This window comes from Oreochromis aureus, linkage group 4, assembly GCF_013358895.1.
Source record: "Oreochromis aureus strain Israel breed Guangdong linkage group 4, ZZ_aureus, whole genome shotgun sequence".
In the NCBI taxonomy this organism is placed as follows: domain Eukaryota; kingdom Metazoa; phylum Chordata; class Actinopteri; order Cichliformes; family Cichlidae; genus Oreochromis; species Oreochromis aureus.
In genome coordinates this window covers 15,636,554-15,653,477 of record NC_052945.1, presented here as the reverse complement: position 1 = coordinate 15,653,477, position 16,924 = coordinate 15,636,554, and the positions used below count along the sequence as shown (strand labels likewise).

At 40.6% G+C, this 16,924-nt stretch overlaps 2 protein-coding genes across 2 annotated transcripts in view; both read left to right on the top strand.

Annotated features, from left to right (window-relative positions):
- Nucleotides 1-829: 829 nt before the first annotated feature.
- ccnf (cyclin F) lies at nt 830-12,602 on the top strand. Its single transcript, XM_031741258.2, has 17 exons — nt 830-1,097; nt 1,941-2,095; nt 2,207-2,313; nt 2,405-2,472; nt 2,594-2,790; nt 3,089-3,142; nt 3,489-3,593; nt 3,810-3,887; nt 4,364-4,518; nt 4,880-5,044; nt 5,142-5,265; nt 5,377-5,557; nt 5,713-5,800; nt 9,266-9,365; nt 9,487-9,620; nt 10,247-10,425; nt 10,615-12,602. Exons 1-17 carry the CDS (start codon nt 1,085-1,087, stop codon nt 11,073-11,075), a joined length of 2,364 nt encoding a protein of 787 aa, XP_031597118.1. The 5' UTR covers nt 830-1,084; the 3' UTR covers nt 11,076-12,602.
- A 2,759-nt stretch (nt 12,603-15,361) lies between these two features.
- Nucleotides 15,362-16,924, top strand: part of abca3b (ATP-binding cassette, sub-family A (ABC1), member 3b) — a 31,604-nt gene continuing 30,041 nt past the window's right edge. The window contains exons 1-2 of the mRNA XM_031741292.2: nt 15,362-15,638; nt 16,625-16,723. Of these exons, the coding sequence (XP_031597152.1) occupies nt 16,670-16,723 (54 nt within the window). The 5' untranslated portion in view covers nt 15,362-15,638; nt 16,625-16,669. The remainder of the gene's footprint in view (nt 15,639-16,624; nt 16,724-16,924) is intronic.

The following is a 16,924-nucleotide window of genomic DNA, read 5'->3' as shown; positions in this document are numbered from 1 at the left end:
ATGTTAATTATATAATATTTTGCATAACCTATACACCTTTATGTACCCATACATTTTGGTCAACTGAGGTTGTTTTAAATGTCCTATAAAAATAAACTTTGATTTGACTTGGCAGCTTCTGTCATTTCTAAAATTTTACATATCAGGACGTAAAGAAATATTTAGCTTAATGTGAGGCAAATACTATCTGACACGAGCAGCAACACGTACTATATTACTGTATTACTGTATTACACTGTATCTTAATGTATTTAAGAAAAACTAAGAAGCAGTGTTTGACAAATCAAGCACATCACATTCGGTAACTCACATCAGTCTCTCACATTGTTGTAGAGGTATTCTGCCATTCTGTATATATACATATATATATATATACTACAGAAGATAACTCGAAACTTACAATAAAGACCTATCGCTAACCTATGTAAGACCTATCGTTAGCGATATGTTAGCGTTAACATCCTTCAAAGCTGACTCTACGCACCTGTCCCTTTAAACACAGTACCTTTAAAAATTATTCTCTATCCAACTACATTTCCCACAGTCCACTGTTTAAAGGCGGTTCGGTGGGCATGCTTCATAATCGGGTCAGCCAATTATATACCTTCACTAACGAGCGCGTACTTCGAAATGTCGTTATGTTCTCCAATGAGCGTTTAATATGTTACAGTTTTATACCGTCTGACCAATCGTCGCGACCGTTCTTCGCGCTGACCAATCAAATGGCTATTATGTTGAATAAAGGCGTCATCAGTGAGGACCAATCAGATTGAACGTACAGTTTAAACGGTGAGCGCGGGCGGTCCTAGAGAGCATCTTTTGGGGCGGGTCCAATAAGTGAGGACGCGTGCTTGGATTTGAATTCAGGCAATAGTTAACAACTTAGGGAGACTTTAGTCAACTATCACAGCAAAACAGACACAGGAAACAACACTGTAACACTGCCTATTTCGTTTTCTATTAATTAGTGTGAATATTTGAATGTGAGTAACATTAGCCAACATCGCCGCGTATATAAATCGCTACTCAAGAGTTGCATTTACAGTAAGACATCGCTGTTTGAGGAGTGATCCCTGTACTTGCAATGAAAGCAGGCGGTAAGTACTTTTTTCAACTTGTTCTTGCTAACACCGATATGTGGAAATTACCATAATATGCAATAAGTGTTTGCGGTCTTACTTCAGATCACTGAAGTTGGACACAGTTAGCATTGGTGATTAGCTGCTGCTCACCACAAACGTTAACTGGTGTAGCCTCCGGGAAGTAATGGTAAATCATATTGGCAATATATAGAGGTAAAACGTCTCTCCTGTTGACTTTGTGAGCATTTTGTGGTCATTGAAAGATAAATAATTAGCGTTAGACTAGTTTGAATTTGAAACCTAATTGAAACTCATCGTTACTGCCGTGGAACTTACAGGAGGGAAATTTGGGCGCTCACCGAGTTTGACTTTCCTCCTTCAGCTGCTCAGTTCACCGCCGTTAGATTTTTAACATCTGCAGAAAAAAAAAAATCATTAGCTTTTTATGTGTTTTAATAATTTTAAGGTGATGATCTCTCCATTAATTTAAACATTTTCCCACTCACTCACAGAGAGTTTGAGTAGACCACCCGTAGATGCCTTACGTTAGTAGTTTTGAATGTGGAGCCATGCAAAACCTTCATCTTGGAGTGCATCACTGTGTGTCTAAATCAACTTGACCTGCTTCCAGTGAAAGGCAAATATTAGTTTGTCATTAAAGTGAGAATTAGTTAGCCAGTCTTGCAGTTAGGTGTGAAATTTTAAGTGATTTGTGATTTTGATTGTGTACACTTAAAGCCTTCCTCCCAGTGCTGTTGCTTGGAGGGTGAATATGGGAAAGATGCTAAAGTATTCAAAACATTTGATGTGTTAAAAGTGTATAATATATGCAGTTCCTCTTTGTTTTTTTTCTTTCAGTTATCCACTGCCGTTGTTCAAAATGCTACTCGGTTCCAGCACGGAAGCGGGTACGTAAGCGATCTTCTGGGATCACCTTGCTGTCTCTTCCTGAGGAGGTTCTTCTCTGTGTGCTCCAGTATCTCTCTGCAGAGGATCTCCTGTCTATCCGAGCTGTGAGTAAAAGTGCACACTGACACAGCTAAACTCTTTATTACCTGAGATTTCTCTTCTGCTAAAGGTTCTAATTATTTTTCTTATTTATGATTTTTAAATGCCTGTTTCAGGTTCACTCTCAGCTGCGGGACATTGTTGACAACCACTCTAGTGTTTGGGCCAGGGTCAGTTTCAGAGACACGTGGCCATCCCCAAACACATTATGGCTTTTTGAAAGGTACACCACCTACTCTCAAATGTGTGTTTTATATATATTTATATGTTGTTTGTCAATTTGAGTCTTTACTTTAAATTTTGTCTTCCTTTAGAGCTGCTGACAAAGGGAATTTTGAAGCTGCTGTGAAACTTGGAATTGCATATTTATACAATGAAGGACGTAAGTTGTTGGTTGGTTCATGTTAGAGATTAAATGGGGAGTCGTATATAAATACAGGCAACATAAAACCCTTTATAATTGAACTAATTGATTAAAAATGTGCATCCTCTCTCGCCTTCAGCATTGTTGAGTGACGAGGGGCGAGCAGATGTGTGTGGTCGGAAGGCTTCCTACTTCTTTAGCCTCGCAGAGAGCCTGCGCTCCCTCACAGCAGATCCCTTCATCTGGGTGTTCATCCGTCCGCCGTGGTCGCCCACCGGCAGCTGCTGCAAGGCCGTGGTGTTCGATCACCTCAAGGCTGAGTGTGCTAACAACATGGTAGGCTCAGAGTTCCTGTTTGACCAGCTGGAGTGCAAATTTAATCTCCATTCATGTCTGATTTGGTCTTAAAGTATTAAGTTGGGTTCTTTCTTAAATCATTAATTCAGATATAAAATATTACATAAAAAATGTATCATATTGCAACATAAACGCATATTTGGTTAGCTTGGAAGGCTGCCTGAACACCCTGTCCCTAAAGCTTGGCTTCTGTTCTTCTTAGTTGACTTCGATTTACAGTGCCATACACTGCATGTACAAAACTGTTCACCAATCTGCTTTTGTGATTTCTCTGCAGGAGAGGAGGGGTCCCCTGTTGCATTGTTTGGCCAAAGTTTTGCAGCTGTTTGAGGTGAGTGAGACTGGGGGGGCTTTATCTCAATCCAGGTGTGGTTAGCCCAGTTTCTATTACCCCCACCCCCCTCACCAAAACCTAAAACTGAGCTGATGTCACAGGGGCTGTTGGACCAGTTGGTCATTAGCACCACAGATGGAATAAATCCCTGTCATGCAGCTTCTGTTGTCTTACAGGCCTTGTTGATTCTTCTTACTCACAGCTTCAGTATGCTTTGTTATTTACCAATGTGACAAAGCAGAACTGTGCCACGAGCCTTCATGTGTTGCAGAGACAGCATGCTGCAGACAGTTTACCTTTACTTCTGTCATTAACCTCAAGGAACTGTGTTTTATTTGTCCAGGATGATGAAAAGCGTTCAGAAGCCATATCCATGCTGGAGGAGTCGTCACAGGCTGGCTGTCTACAGAGCTCATACCTGTTGTGGCAGCACAGCCGTAAGGCAGCTGTGAGTCAGGTTCTCTCATTACCGTGTTTCAAGATTTACTCTCAGAAGCATGCACCTTTGGTGAAGACAACTGTTTGTTTGGGGTTTATTTCTTATTTACAAAGTCAGTCAAACATAACCAGCTAACATAGTAAATGCTTTACAGATTCTAGAAAAGATTCTCCTGTTGACTCCAATCATGAGCTTACAGTTTTCTTTTTGGTGTATGTGTTTCAGATCGCAGATCCAGGGAGGTACCTGCAGTGTGTGCGAACCCTCAGGGACTATGCTGGGAAAGGATGTTGGGAGGCGCAGGTGCGTGATTGAGGACAATTCACCGACTTTCAGTTGGTTTCTTGTGATGGGTTTTCTCTGTCAATCTGTAGCTTTGTTCTCTCTTTGTACTCCCCTGCGGTGATACAAAAAAGCAGCAAAATGCTTTTCTTTTGACAGCCTTTCATCTGTCATTTTCTTGTGTCATTTCTTGTGTTTTTATTACCCGGGCCTACATTTCTCCAGAGTTGGAGTTGCTTATTGAAATGCTATCAACTGAAGTCAAGAGGGCTTGACAGATGTTGACGTACTCTTTTTTCTTTTTTTTTTCTTTTTTTTTTTTTCTCTTTCACCCCACTGAATCACAAAAGTATGACTCAGCTAAATCCCAAGGTCTATAATTACATCAGGAAACTAATACATTACTAAACATTGTTGTTGCCTTTCTAGCGTTATATAGCAGCAAGATGTCAAGCCTTCTTGTGTAATTATTTTAGTGCTTTGTCTTCTTCCCCTAGTTGTCCTTGGCCAAAGTGTGCAGCAGTGGCAATCCGCTGGGTTTGGAGTCGAAGGCCTGCTCGGATTTAGTCGCCCAGCTCTTCAGCTCCTGTAATCCAGCATCACGGCCCTCATCTCAGGAAATCTTGAAACAAGGAATCAAGGACAGCATGAGGTAGATCGAACAGAAGCAACGTCATGATTTTACTGTCTGTTGATGAATATCTCTCTAGAGTCCCTGTGATGACTCACTGCGTGCTGATTATCCACCCCTTCTTTAATGACATTAGTAAAGGGATGACACACCCCGGCAATAAAAGTTACCACATCGACTCGATTTAGATTTGACCGAGTCTGATGTCCTCAGTTAACTCGAATAGTTATTACCAAGTTTTAGAAACGCCACTTTCTGCTTTCCAAAGCCACCCAGTTTATAGTCATAAAAGTTTTACGATATTAATTATTATTACATGGTTAAAACTTGGCACACTGCCCTAATGCACCTGATTTTAAATTTCTTGTCTGCTTGTCTCCAGGTACATCCTGGTGGACTGGCTTGTGGAGGTGACCACAATGAAGGACTTCACCAGCCAGACGCTGCATGTGACTGTGGGCTGCGTGGACCGTTATTTGGCTTTGCGGTCTGTCCCCAAAGCTCGTCTTCAGTTGTTAGGAATCGCCTGCATGGTCATCTGCACAAGGTAAGGATGCACACATACCATGGTTTTTGTTCGTTTCTGAATTATTCATTTATTTATTTAAAATGCAAATGTTTTGTAAAATTTTTTTCCTTTTCAGATACATCAGCAAAGAAATCCTGACCATACGTGAAGCTGTTTGGCTGACAGACAACACCTACAAATATGAGGACCTGGTTCGAATGATGGGAGAGGTCATCTCTGTGCTGGAGGGAAACATCAGGGTGAATACAACAAGCATCATTTGTTTAGTGTATTGTTTAGTATTTGGTGCCAGTGACGGATTTCCTGACCCTGTTTAATGCAAAGACTAATGCTTATGGTCTTTCTTGCAGAGCCCCACACTCCTGGACTACGGCGAGGTCCTGCTCTCTCTGCTCCCTCTGGAGAGGCGGACCACTCACCTGTTCAGCTACATCTGCGAGCTGTCCCTGCTCTACTCTGCTCTAGCCACACCGCCACCTGCCAAACTGGCCTGTGCCGCACTGCTGCTCACACGGGCATTACATCACTATGGTAAACACACTCGCTCGTACACACTCGTACAACGTTCCAGCCTTTTAACAACACGGTGTAACTCAAGAGTCTTTTCAAACAAGCAGAATGTACAGGTTTAGTTTCATGTTAAGTTTACCTTCACCTTAAATTATGTCTGTTCTTCCGCTCTGCAGCTCCTCTCTGGCCCACCCTGTTGGCGGATTACACAGGCTTTTCCAAGCAAGACATTGTTCCCCTTTCAGTGCTGCTCTATGTCAAATGGTACGTTTCTTTGTGTGTATGTGTGAGTGTGTGTGTGTGTGTGTGTGTGTGTGTACGCACGCACAACTAAACTCCCTCACATCCCTCCTCACAGTCTGCCATGTTAGATTCACAAAGCCTGCATATGCCAGGACAGTGAGCTGTAAAACCTTCATTTTATGGGTTCTTTTCAAATTATCAGCTATGATGAGCTCATCTCACCTTTTTTTTTTTTTTTTTTTTTTTTTTTTTTTTTTTTTTTGTTTAGAAGGGGGAAAAAAGAATCAAACGACATCAGAGCAGTCATGACTTGCACATCTTAAATGCTTCAGATCATAAGCTGCGAGTGTAATAAGAAATATAAAATGGGCATGTCTATTTTGTGCTGTTTGCTTTACCCTACCGTATTTGATTAGTGGTTACTTAGGGCAGATCCTACTAAACCCTGGGTTATACTTGGTTACAGACAGGAGAGTAATCATTCCTGTTATACTTCTTTGAAGCCTGCTGCTTGGGCACATCCGTAGTTTTTTGCGTTGTAATGTAAATTCTCCATGGACTAGACTGCACACTCAAAAAAAAAATGGAAAGGTGCATGGATGTCTGCTTGGACCCTCCGCGTTCCAGGAACCCAAGAGAACTTGTGCACATGGAAAATATAAAACCATATTAAGCCTTAGCATTATCTAGTATCTACGTAATTGTAACTACAGATGTAACTGCATAAACTTAACTGGTTCAACCCACCGACACAGGAGCGATCTGCTTAAAGCCTTGATTATACTTTCCATGTTTGTGAGTCTGCTAGGGCCTGCATGGGTCTGAGTGATGTAAAGGTTGTCATGAAACTGTTGGCACAAGGATGCACACGGTTCAGGCATCCGTGTGCTTAACGTTTTTTGTGACCGCATGGCTTGGCCTTTGCATTACAGAGACTTAGCAGTACAATACACTTAACTCCATGTGTACCAGAGTAGGAGGTCTCCAGCTCAACAAACAATATAAAACATGGACGTAGCTTCCACGTCAGAAAAATGAAGCCAACGTAGAAATGCCTTGAACCTGCATTCTGCTTGAAGGCCACCAGATGGTGATAGCTGAAGTTGCACAAACATTTGCGGTCCAATAGAAGTCTGTAGAAAAACAGCTTTCTTATTTGACCTCTGTAAACAATTGTGTAAGGACTCAGTCATACATTTTGGGATAATATTAAATTAAAAAAAGTGTTTTGTAAATCTTGGTCATAACATGTTTCATAAAGGAGGATTATCTATGGCGTGAAACTGTACACTCATTGGCTAATGTTTCAATAACAGGTCATCAGCCAATAGATGCACAGTTTATGCTCACCTTTGGGCTTCAAAACGGGACTTCAGAAACCAGCGAGTAACATCACAATGGCTACGTCCATATTTTATACTGTCTATGCTCCACCTGTCTGCGTCTACAGCAGAGCATAATGAAGGTTTTAGTAAGCAGAAAATTGCCTAAGAAAGTACAACCCCGATTCCGAAAATGGTGCACTTAAAATGTAAATAAACAGAATGCCATTATTTTCAAATCAAAGAAACCCGTAATTTATTCAGAGTAGATCACAGAAAAGAGAGAACGCGTCATTTTAATGGAAATATTAGCTCATTTTGAATTTGGTGGCAGCAACATGGCACAAAAAAGTTTGGATGTAGGGCAACAAACGGCTGGAAAATTAAAGTGGTGCTTAAAAGAAACGTTTTACAATTAATTATGCTAATTGGCATCTGGACAGCAATATGAGTGGGTTTAAGAAGGGAGATCTTTGAGAGACAAAGCTTCTCATAAGTAAAGATGAGCAGAGGTTGCTCAGTTTAACATTGTGGAGACTTCAAAAATATCTCATCATGTACATGATAATCTGCATCCAATATCAAAAGATCCTGAGAATCTGGAGAAATCTCTGCGCACAAGGGATCTTTCTTCTTTATTTTCTTCTCCTTCTTTTTTTTTAATGGCTTTGTGAGGTTTTCACATCATTGCATTTAATTTTTAATTGGGGTTGTACTATACTCTTACTCGCAAAAAACTGAAGCATGAATTTCTTGCATGGCCTGTTTTAAATAGTGAGCCATATTATTAGTCAGTTAATTCTATTAAAATGCTCTTTTTGGAGCACAGTCCAGAAGTCCAGTTAATGGATGGAGTTTGTGGAGGTGAAGCCTAGTACAACAGCTGCTGCTGCTATGCCTCCAACTCCAGCATGGAGGATTCGGGGGGGTTTTCTTTCATTTGTTTTGTTTGTTTTTTTTCTTTAATAAATCGCCCCACAGTAGGGTTGTGATGAAGGAAGAAACTATCCATAGAGGCCATAACAGTTTTTTTTGTAGCAGGCCGTAAATCTGCTTTTAAACTTTAAGATGTGATATTTTAACAAGAGGAGCCTGTGGGGACTGACTTGTTTTTTGGAGTCATACTTAAGTGGCAATTAGAAGGATTGCAGTTTTTGGCACTTCTTTATTGGCTTGACTTTTCAGCCCTGGAGGCTGCCTCTTGCTTGTAGCTTGTTGTTAATTACAGGTTGTTCAGCTGAGGGATTTATAACTCTTTGTGTACTTAAGTAGTTGTTATTGTAAAACAAGAAGTTAAGAAAAAGGGGGGAATCAGCATTGGCAAAGTAAGCAGTGGGCTAATGTGCTGACTGAAAGCAGATGACCAAAACTTCCTGTTTTGTCTTTGGGTTATTCTTTATCAATGCATTTTTGCATTTTTTAAAATTTTATTTTATCTTTTGAGCTGTCACTTATGATAATCGGTGGTTTCGATATTACAGTTTCCCCATGTTAGGAGAAAAGAGATTTACCTGCATGCACCCAAACCCTGCTCAAACGTGATTGGTCGATGGAACTCCAAAACTACAAGCAGACTGTAAAATTGCTGTTGCCGTGCTCCCATGGCCAATAATCTCACCAGTTTCTCTCCTTTTATTGGATCTCACATATTAATAAAACAAATGCCTGTTCAGCTGTTTATTTACAGCTCAGCAGCTTTACAGAACCTACATTGTAGAAGACGAGCCAAAAATGTATTTCCCCGTTGCCTCACTATACGTTGACAGCCGCCTCACTGTGCTTTCCTCGATTGGAAGATAACAAGAATTGATTGATGACTCTGACCAAAGAAAGTGATTGGCCGTGAGGGTTTTACAGCAAAAGGAAAGTGGAGAGAGCACCAGAGTCTTATAGACAGAGGGAAGCATTTGGACTATTGATGTGGAGGTGGTTGGATGTGGGTGTGTGTGGGTGACCAGTGAATCAGCAACTGAGTCACAGAAACGTGCCTCGGGGTGAGTCACTTTGATAGTTGAGCATCGTATCAACAAACCGTAATTCGCAAATGGACAAGTAACAAGATTTGTCCCCAAGAGATGATTAAAGTGTTGCTGCAAGTAAACTGGATCATACTCAGTTTTTGTTTTTTTCCTCTGCTTCCCCCTCCCTGTCTGTCTGTCTTCAGTTTCAGTCAAGATGTTCCCAAAGATTACAGGCACGTCTCTCTCACTGGTGTCAAGCAACGGTTTGAAGACGGGGCCTACCAACACATCAGCAAAGATAAGGTACTGTGCTATTATTATTAATTGTCTTAATTTTATGAAAAAGGGTTAGGCATGGTTAAAGCATATCTTGCCGTGGTTTTTCTGAATGAATTTTTTTCCTCCCCTTCATGGTTTCAACAAGGTGATGGATTTTAAAGAGCTCTGCCAGATCTTGGAGATTCCTGAGGTGGTGCCTCAGATGGAGCCTCCCAGTCCCACTGGTCAGCCAGCGGACATCCATACCTTCCTAGCCTCTCCATCAAGCGACAGCAAGAGGTAAGCAGGGCTGAATGTGTAGAGACACATTATTAGCATTTTTTTTTTTTTTTTTTTTTTTTTTTTTTAAATTAATGAATTGAACAAATGTTCATGTTTTTATTCCACCTCATGCACTATAATTTTATAAATGTGGCCATAATTGTGAGTAACGTGGCATTTATTTTCTCTTTCTGTGACTGAAAATCGGTACTAATTGGCCAACCAGTAAAAACATTTGCTGCGCAAATGCGCAATGTACCCTGTGCGAGCAATCAAATGATTTTAGATAAGTGTACTGACTACATCAGCGAAGACCAGGGAACAGTTCCTGTTAAAGCTCCAGTATGTAACATGATGTGGCATGTGTAGCACCCAGCTTTGCATCATGCGCAGGATGTATATAGAAAATCAATACAACTTTAGAGTGCTGGTGTGATGGGATTTAGGACATGCGGAGAATTGAGACACACCCCCGCCTCTTTTCTTGCTCATTTAGCAGCTCTTATCGCGGCTGAGTCACCTGTGTGCCGTGGCGAACTGACTCGTGAACCATCTTGACCAGAAGGTGTTTGTTTTTGTGCCATCTGCGAGAAGTTCCCGTGACTCACAGCAACCCCTCTGCTTGTCCCACTGTTTTTCCGAAGGAGACGCGATGACAGCATGCAGGCCCACCGAGGCAGCTTTGTAGCCACGCCCACCGCAGAACTATCAAATCAGGAGGAGAAGCTGCTGGGCGACATCCTGGATTGGAGCCTGGACACTTCCTGCTCCGGTTATGAGGGGGACAGGGAGGAAGAAAGCGAGGGAGAGAGAGAGGATGATTGTGAGTATGAGGGAGGGGTAGGGCACGCTTAATGCAGCGCTGATTACCAGCAGGCTCAAATTCTTTAATGCATTTAAATGAGCTAAATTATATGAGGAGGTGAATAATGCCTGAGTTCATCTTCGGTAAGACATAATTTAAATGGAGATGACTAAGCAGCACTTATTTATTTATTTATTTTCCCAATAGGTTCCATGATATCCATCAAGCTGGATCCGCTTACCGATGCTGGCGAAACAGGGGAGCACTGCCGAGCTCTGTCCAGTGATGAGGACAGCTTCTTTGAAGCAAGGAGGGAAGTGAACAAGGATTCCCAAGGCCAAGAGCCCGTTTCCTTCTCTAAAGACCTTCACAGTTCAGGATATTCCTCAGTCCAGAGTGTAAGCCCCTCATCTACATGCTCCTCCTCCTCCTCCTACTCATCGTCTCTCAAGGCTTGCACATTCAAGACCTTTACCACTTCTCTGGGTGCTGCTTCTTCCAATGCCCAGCCAGGCTTCCGCCTCTTAGTTCCCATGCAGAGGCCTCGGGGCACATCCAGCAAACAAGTAAAGAGGAAGAACACAGCGGCTCACAGTGGATGCGAGGTGGAGAGAGAAGAGGAGGAGGAAGAAGAGTATTCTGCCAGTGCAGGGTTTCTGAGCCTATAGACCATGGTTATTTCGATAGCCTCAGACTTTTCACACTTAAAAAAAACAAAAAAAAACAAAAAACCTCCAGCACTTTTCAATATTGTTTCTCACTCTTGTCAGTCTGCACTGGTCTGTCAATCACCACAAGATCTAGAGACTTGGCTCAAGGAGAAATAAGGGAAAGACAAACGTCTGTATATGAATAGAAACATGCCTTCTATTGTGTTACATTTCATTTACATGTTTACAGGCTTGCAGCAATTAAATACCTCCAGTAAACAAAGACTCACACTCAGCTCTGATACCACTGGAAAATAACTTGCCTTTCCTCAGGACCCTGGTACAATGGTTGCCATTTCAGCTATTTTTACAGTCTCCTACAACGACCTATCTCAGATCATGCTGGATAGTTGTAAAAAGTGAAACCTCACGGATATGTTTTGTTTTGTTTTTTTGGGGGGGTTGTATTGTTTTGGTTGCTGATATGCACTGTCTGTACTAGAACCAAGCTTTTATTTTGGTGAATTTCATACATAGGTGACCGCTGTCATCTACTTCATGGATCATCGATGATTGTTTGCCTTCTCGTTCACTTTTGTTCTTTGCCAAAGGTACTGTGGTGGTGTCTGTTTTACTTGTTTCAGGGGCATCTACCTTCAAAGAAGCAGAGCTGTGAAATGACTCATTTAGTGAACTGCATCCTCTGTAGTCTTGTAACTATACACCAGTTGTGCTGTGTATACATTTTTATTTTGTTTTAATGTTTTGATCAGTGTTAAGACCTGTAACACACTAATCACATCAGGTGGTAAATGTTGGGTTTTTCATACACTATACATTTGTGAAGTTTTGCCAATGACCAAGAACCACCAGCCGAACAACTATTGTGCAAACGTTTGGTGTTGCGTGGTTGTAACTTATTTTTGCGCAGACGTGACGCAGCACCCAGCGCAACACAGAACTCTAAGATGATGTGAAAATGTGCTTTACTCACTTTTCTTTCTTTTTCCATCTGTATAAGGTCTAGCACTTTAATTATCACAGAAGGGAGGGTGGTTCAATCAATGTAACAACTTTCCACGCTTGAACAATCAGTACTAAAGTGGTTTTTAATGCATTAGTGTTTCTGTCGTTGACGCAAATGGAAGTTTTTTACACTAAACAAGTTTTTGTTTTTTGTTTTTTCTTTCTGGGGTTTTCACTGAATTTCATCCCTCATTCAGGAGGACCAGTACATGATGTTGAAAGGATTGTGACTGACTGTAAATACATTTTAAACTGTTACTTCAGACTGGTTATAGCCTGTGTTGTTGTTTTGGGGGGGTTTTTTTGTTTTGTTTTGTTTTTTAAAAATGTACATAGTGTTTTATGTATAAATGAGAAAAAAGAACAAAGAAAATGCCACTACTTGAAATTTTATTTGCTTCATTCCAAAAAAAGGCAGTTTTCTTTGTGAAATCGTTTTTAGTGTGTTCCCAGTAGACATTTGATGTGAATGTGTACCTTTTTTTTACTATTTCTTTTTTCAAATAAATCGAGATATCATGGCGTGTCTAAGTGTCACTTTTGAAGCGCTGCACATGTGAAAGAGCAAAAACTCAAGAAAGAGCAAAAACAGGAGTACCTTTAAAAAGTGCTACACAGCCGTTTATTTGCTTCAGCAGTGAGCAATGCCAAAATAATATACAAAACTCCCTAAAGGTTCCTATGCTTCCCTATGCAAAAGAAATCAAACCAAAAGACAATTCACTTACCAAACATTCTAAAAGAAAAACGGGAGAAAACGGAATCAACAAAAAATGGCTTCTCACGCCTACCAGGCTGCTGCAGTGAACAATATATACACGGTGAAAAAAAGGTACACAAATGCTTCTTTACAAATCTATTTACAAGATCAAAGCTCTAACGCCAGACACACACGAGGTTAAACTTGCAAATCAATTGGCAAAAACACTATGTAACAACAAATCAAAAACAGGCTCTTTGTTGGGTGGTGGAGGCTAGGAGAGAGGGGTCAGGTGGTTGTCATCAGGTGGTTAAATACTTGGGGTGATCAACCAATTATCTAATCCCAGGACAGGAACAAACTCCACCCAACAACTCAGAAGGCACGCCCAGGTGTCCATCCCCATGAAAGAAAAGGAAAAAACCCACAGCCATCCTCTTTTGGGAGGAGTCACATATAAAACAAACACTGATAACACTGAATCATAACAGGCTGTACATCAGAAAGAATTTAAGGAAAAAACATTGGTGCAGCCCACGTAGTAATGGAGCCAAGGATGCTTGTGCTCATGATTATTTTTTACGCTCCTTTTCTTGTGATGAGGTCCATCCATCCATTCGCTTCCGCTTATCCTTTCCAGGGTCGCGGGGGGCGCTGGAGCCTATCCCAGCTGTCATAGGGCGAGAGGCAGGGTACACCCTGGACAGGTCGCCAGTCTGTCGCAGGGCCAACACACAGGGACAGACAACCATTCACGCTCACATTCACTCACACATTCACACCTAGTGACAATTTGGATTATCCAATTAACCTATCCCCTCAAACTGCATGTCTTGGGATTATTATTATATTTATCACAGCAGTTTTTTGAAAGCTCCTAAGGTGCAAACTACAGGAGATCTAAGAAAAACTTCAATTCTTAATAAAAGTTGAGTTGTCAAGATTATGGTACTGTGTTCTTAGATTTGAAAGCCTTACCACAATGGCACATACCTGAAATACGTAACCCTAACCCCCAAACAGCTCAAACTGTGTCTCATCTCACCATGAAATTTTTCTCCAGAAGACATTTGGCTTGTGAGCAAATATAAATTTTACTCAAGCTCAACGGTGTCAATTTTGGAGCGGGTGCTTCTCAGTCCATGGCAGGCTTGAGCCTTGGTTGTTCCTGGAATGTTTCTGCAAATCCAAACCAATTTCCTGACATCTGCAAGTGACATTTTAGTTATTCTTTCAGATCTTGGCAATTTTTTTGACACATCCAAATAACTTTTGTACAATTATTTTAACTTATGGTCTTGGAATCTGCAGTTGTTTAGAAATGGCTCCAACAGACATTTGAAAGTTGTGTAAATCTACAATCTCCTTAGATCTTCACTGAGTGCTTTGTACTTTCCTTTTGTTCTGAGTGTTATTCAATCCAGTGAGAGCAGTCAAACAAATTCTTGTTATGCTGGCAAAGAGAAACTACCAGTTGTATTCAATCATGATCACTATAAGGAGTTAATAGGCCTTATCCATTTAAAGACATTGCATAACCTTCAGCACCATTTATTAAAAGATTTGAGTGTGTATATATTTGAGCCTTTATGTATACTTTTGCTCTGTGTGGATTAGAGAAAATCCAAAATAAATTCCAACTTCTGCACAAAGTTCCTGTATATGATTAAAGTTCCGTACAATCATTCCACCCTGGAAAAGAAACAGTTCACAGAACTGAAAAGCCCCAATTTTCAGTGACATTCACATCCATGATGTGTGTATGAAACTGCTGACCAGAAGCATATATGTCGCTCCCAACAGTATGTTGAATTATTTTTAATGCTAAATATACAAACACAAAAGCAAACAAAAGAAAGACCCCCCACCGCGCACACACACTTAATAAAGATAAAAGGAAAGCAAATAGCTCCACTTGTTTGATACACTACATGGTCAAAACAAACAACTTTCTATTAGATCAAAATCTTCAAAAAGTTCAAAAAGGGTCCCAAGACATTTCCAGATATCTTTGTCTTCTCCAGAGCTTAACATTCAGTCAATGACCTGTAACCTCAAAATAATTTCGTCAGCATGAATTAAAAAAAGGAGAAGAAGCAGACATTATATAAACAACACAAAAGAGAAGTTACTCCATCTGTGTAGTAAATTTTTTTTTTTTTTTTTTTTTTTTTTTGGTCATCTTAACCTAAACTGACTTTTATATTTATTTATGCAGTTTTTGCAAGTTTCCCAATTCTGTGAAAAGAAAAAAAAATAGTGGAGCAGTACTTCTCAAGCCTGACATATAAATATAAACACGGTGCCTTTGTGTTTAAAGACGGAAGATGATCTCATCAGGGATTACTTAAAAAAAAAAAAAGTTTAGTGGTCTTGATAGAAACTGAATAAATAACAAGGAAATAGTAACAATAAGGACATTATACAGCCTCATACCAACTAAAACTATATTTAAAACTATTATTTAATCTATATTTGGTGTTATATGTGGAGCGGTGACTGTCGATCCCAGTTATTTGGATCATGTGACACCCCTATGTGGTCACGTGATATGTTTTGTTGACGTTTCTCGCTGCATTTCACATACAATTTATCCATGGGCTTATCCAGCTGCTGGTGCAATGTCATCGCCTCGCTAGCAAGCAGCAAACTCCGGAGGGTATAAACCTGCACTGGGCTGCCGGCGAATAGCTTCACTAATGCTACCGAGTATCGACAGCACTGGCGAAGCAAAGAGAGCCGAAGAAATGCTTTTGTTATCGGTTTAAGACGATACGGAGGGACTGTTTTCACCTCGACAGGAAGAGGGACGCCGCAGTTCGTGGAGTTGTTGTGCAGAAACCTTTCTTTTTGAGGTAATTGAGCGTATTTATGTCACAGACGCATCTCGGTATATACATGGGACTATGAAATAGTGAGAAATGTAACTGTGTCGATAAGTCAGCGCCTCAAATGTAGGAAATTGCTAGCTTTTCCCCCCCTCGGCTGCATTATTTGCATTCATCAGAGCCCTTTAGGGATTGACAAGAAAACTGACCAATCGGGAGAGCCAGAAGGTCCGCGATGGGCCAATCAAGGCGATGTCGAGGAGTTCCACGTCTTTAACTCCCTGTGCGTGGTTATTGTTTGCCAGAAAATACTAATAAGGAAATAGTTCCTAACCCAATTAGACCGATAATGCGATAATTGAGCCCTGACTTATTATAGTCAATGAGACAAGTTCCCAGTTTCTTCACAGAAGGGTCAGTTTTATTCTGTTTTATTCGTGCTGTGCTGTGAAAAAAGATTCCAATGGGACAAAAGTGTACTGTGAGACTCCGAGGCCATCCTGGCTCAGGAGTTCATGTCTATCGATCACGCTTTCTGGACTCTGTTTGTAAATGTGGTATTGCAGATGTTCGCATTCTCGTGTGTGTTTTGGAGCTGTCACAAATAGCTCTCTGTCTGTGATCTTATTATACTCCTATAATAACCTATTGGGGAATTTCCATTGACTATTTATGTAAATGTAAATGACCTGTTTTTTTTCTTATCACCTCTTTGCCCATGTGCTTCTGGTGTCTGAACAAATTTCTAGACTCTTATCATATATTTTATATTTATTGCAGCTGTTCATATTTATTACCCATCACAGCCTGTGGAATTTCCTTTTAACTTCTCTTGTTTTTGTTTTCCTCATGGTTCTCAGAAATAACTAAAAGATCATGCTTTTGATGATTGCTCAATTTCACTTCCCTTTTCGAATTTGCTGTTAAATAGAAACTCAGAAAGAAGTCATTACAGTTCAGTAGAAGCTTTAGGTAAATCTGGAATAAAAACCTGACTTTCTTTTTGTCTCCAGCTCTCACAGAAGGCAGCTTGAACTGTATCCTATGTACTCTTCAAAATGGCCATTTTGCAACAATTTGGACTACTGCTGTGGAAGAATTATCTTCAGCAGGTGAGTTAAAAGAAGGTGTACCACTTCTAACCTGCCTCTATGTCCTTTTTAGGTGCTGATATTCTCCGCAGGACATTTGCGTATTGTCAGAAGTAGCAGTGTTTACAGAGGGGCCGCCTGGATTTACAGCACTGAATTGATAGCTATATGAAAGCTCATAAATACAGTAAACTGACTAACAGTTAGTTTCATGAACTTAAG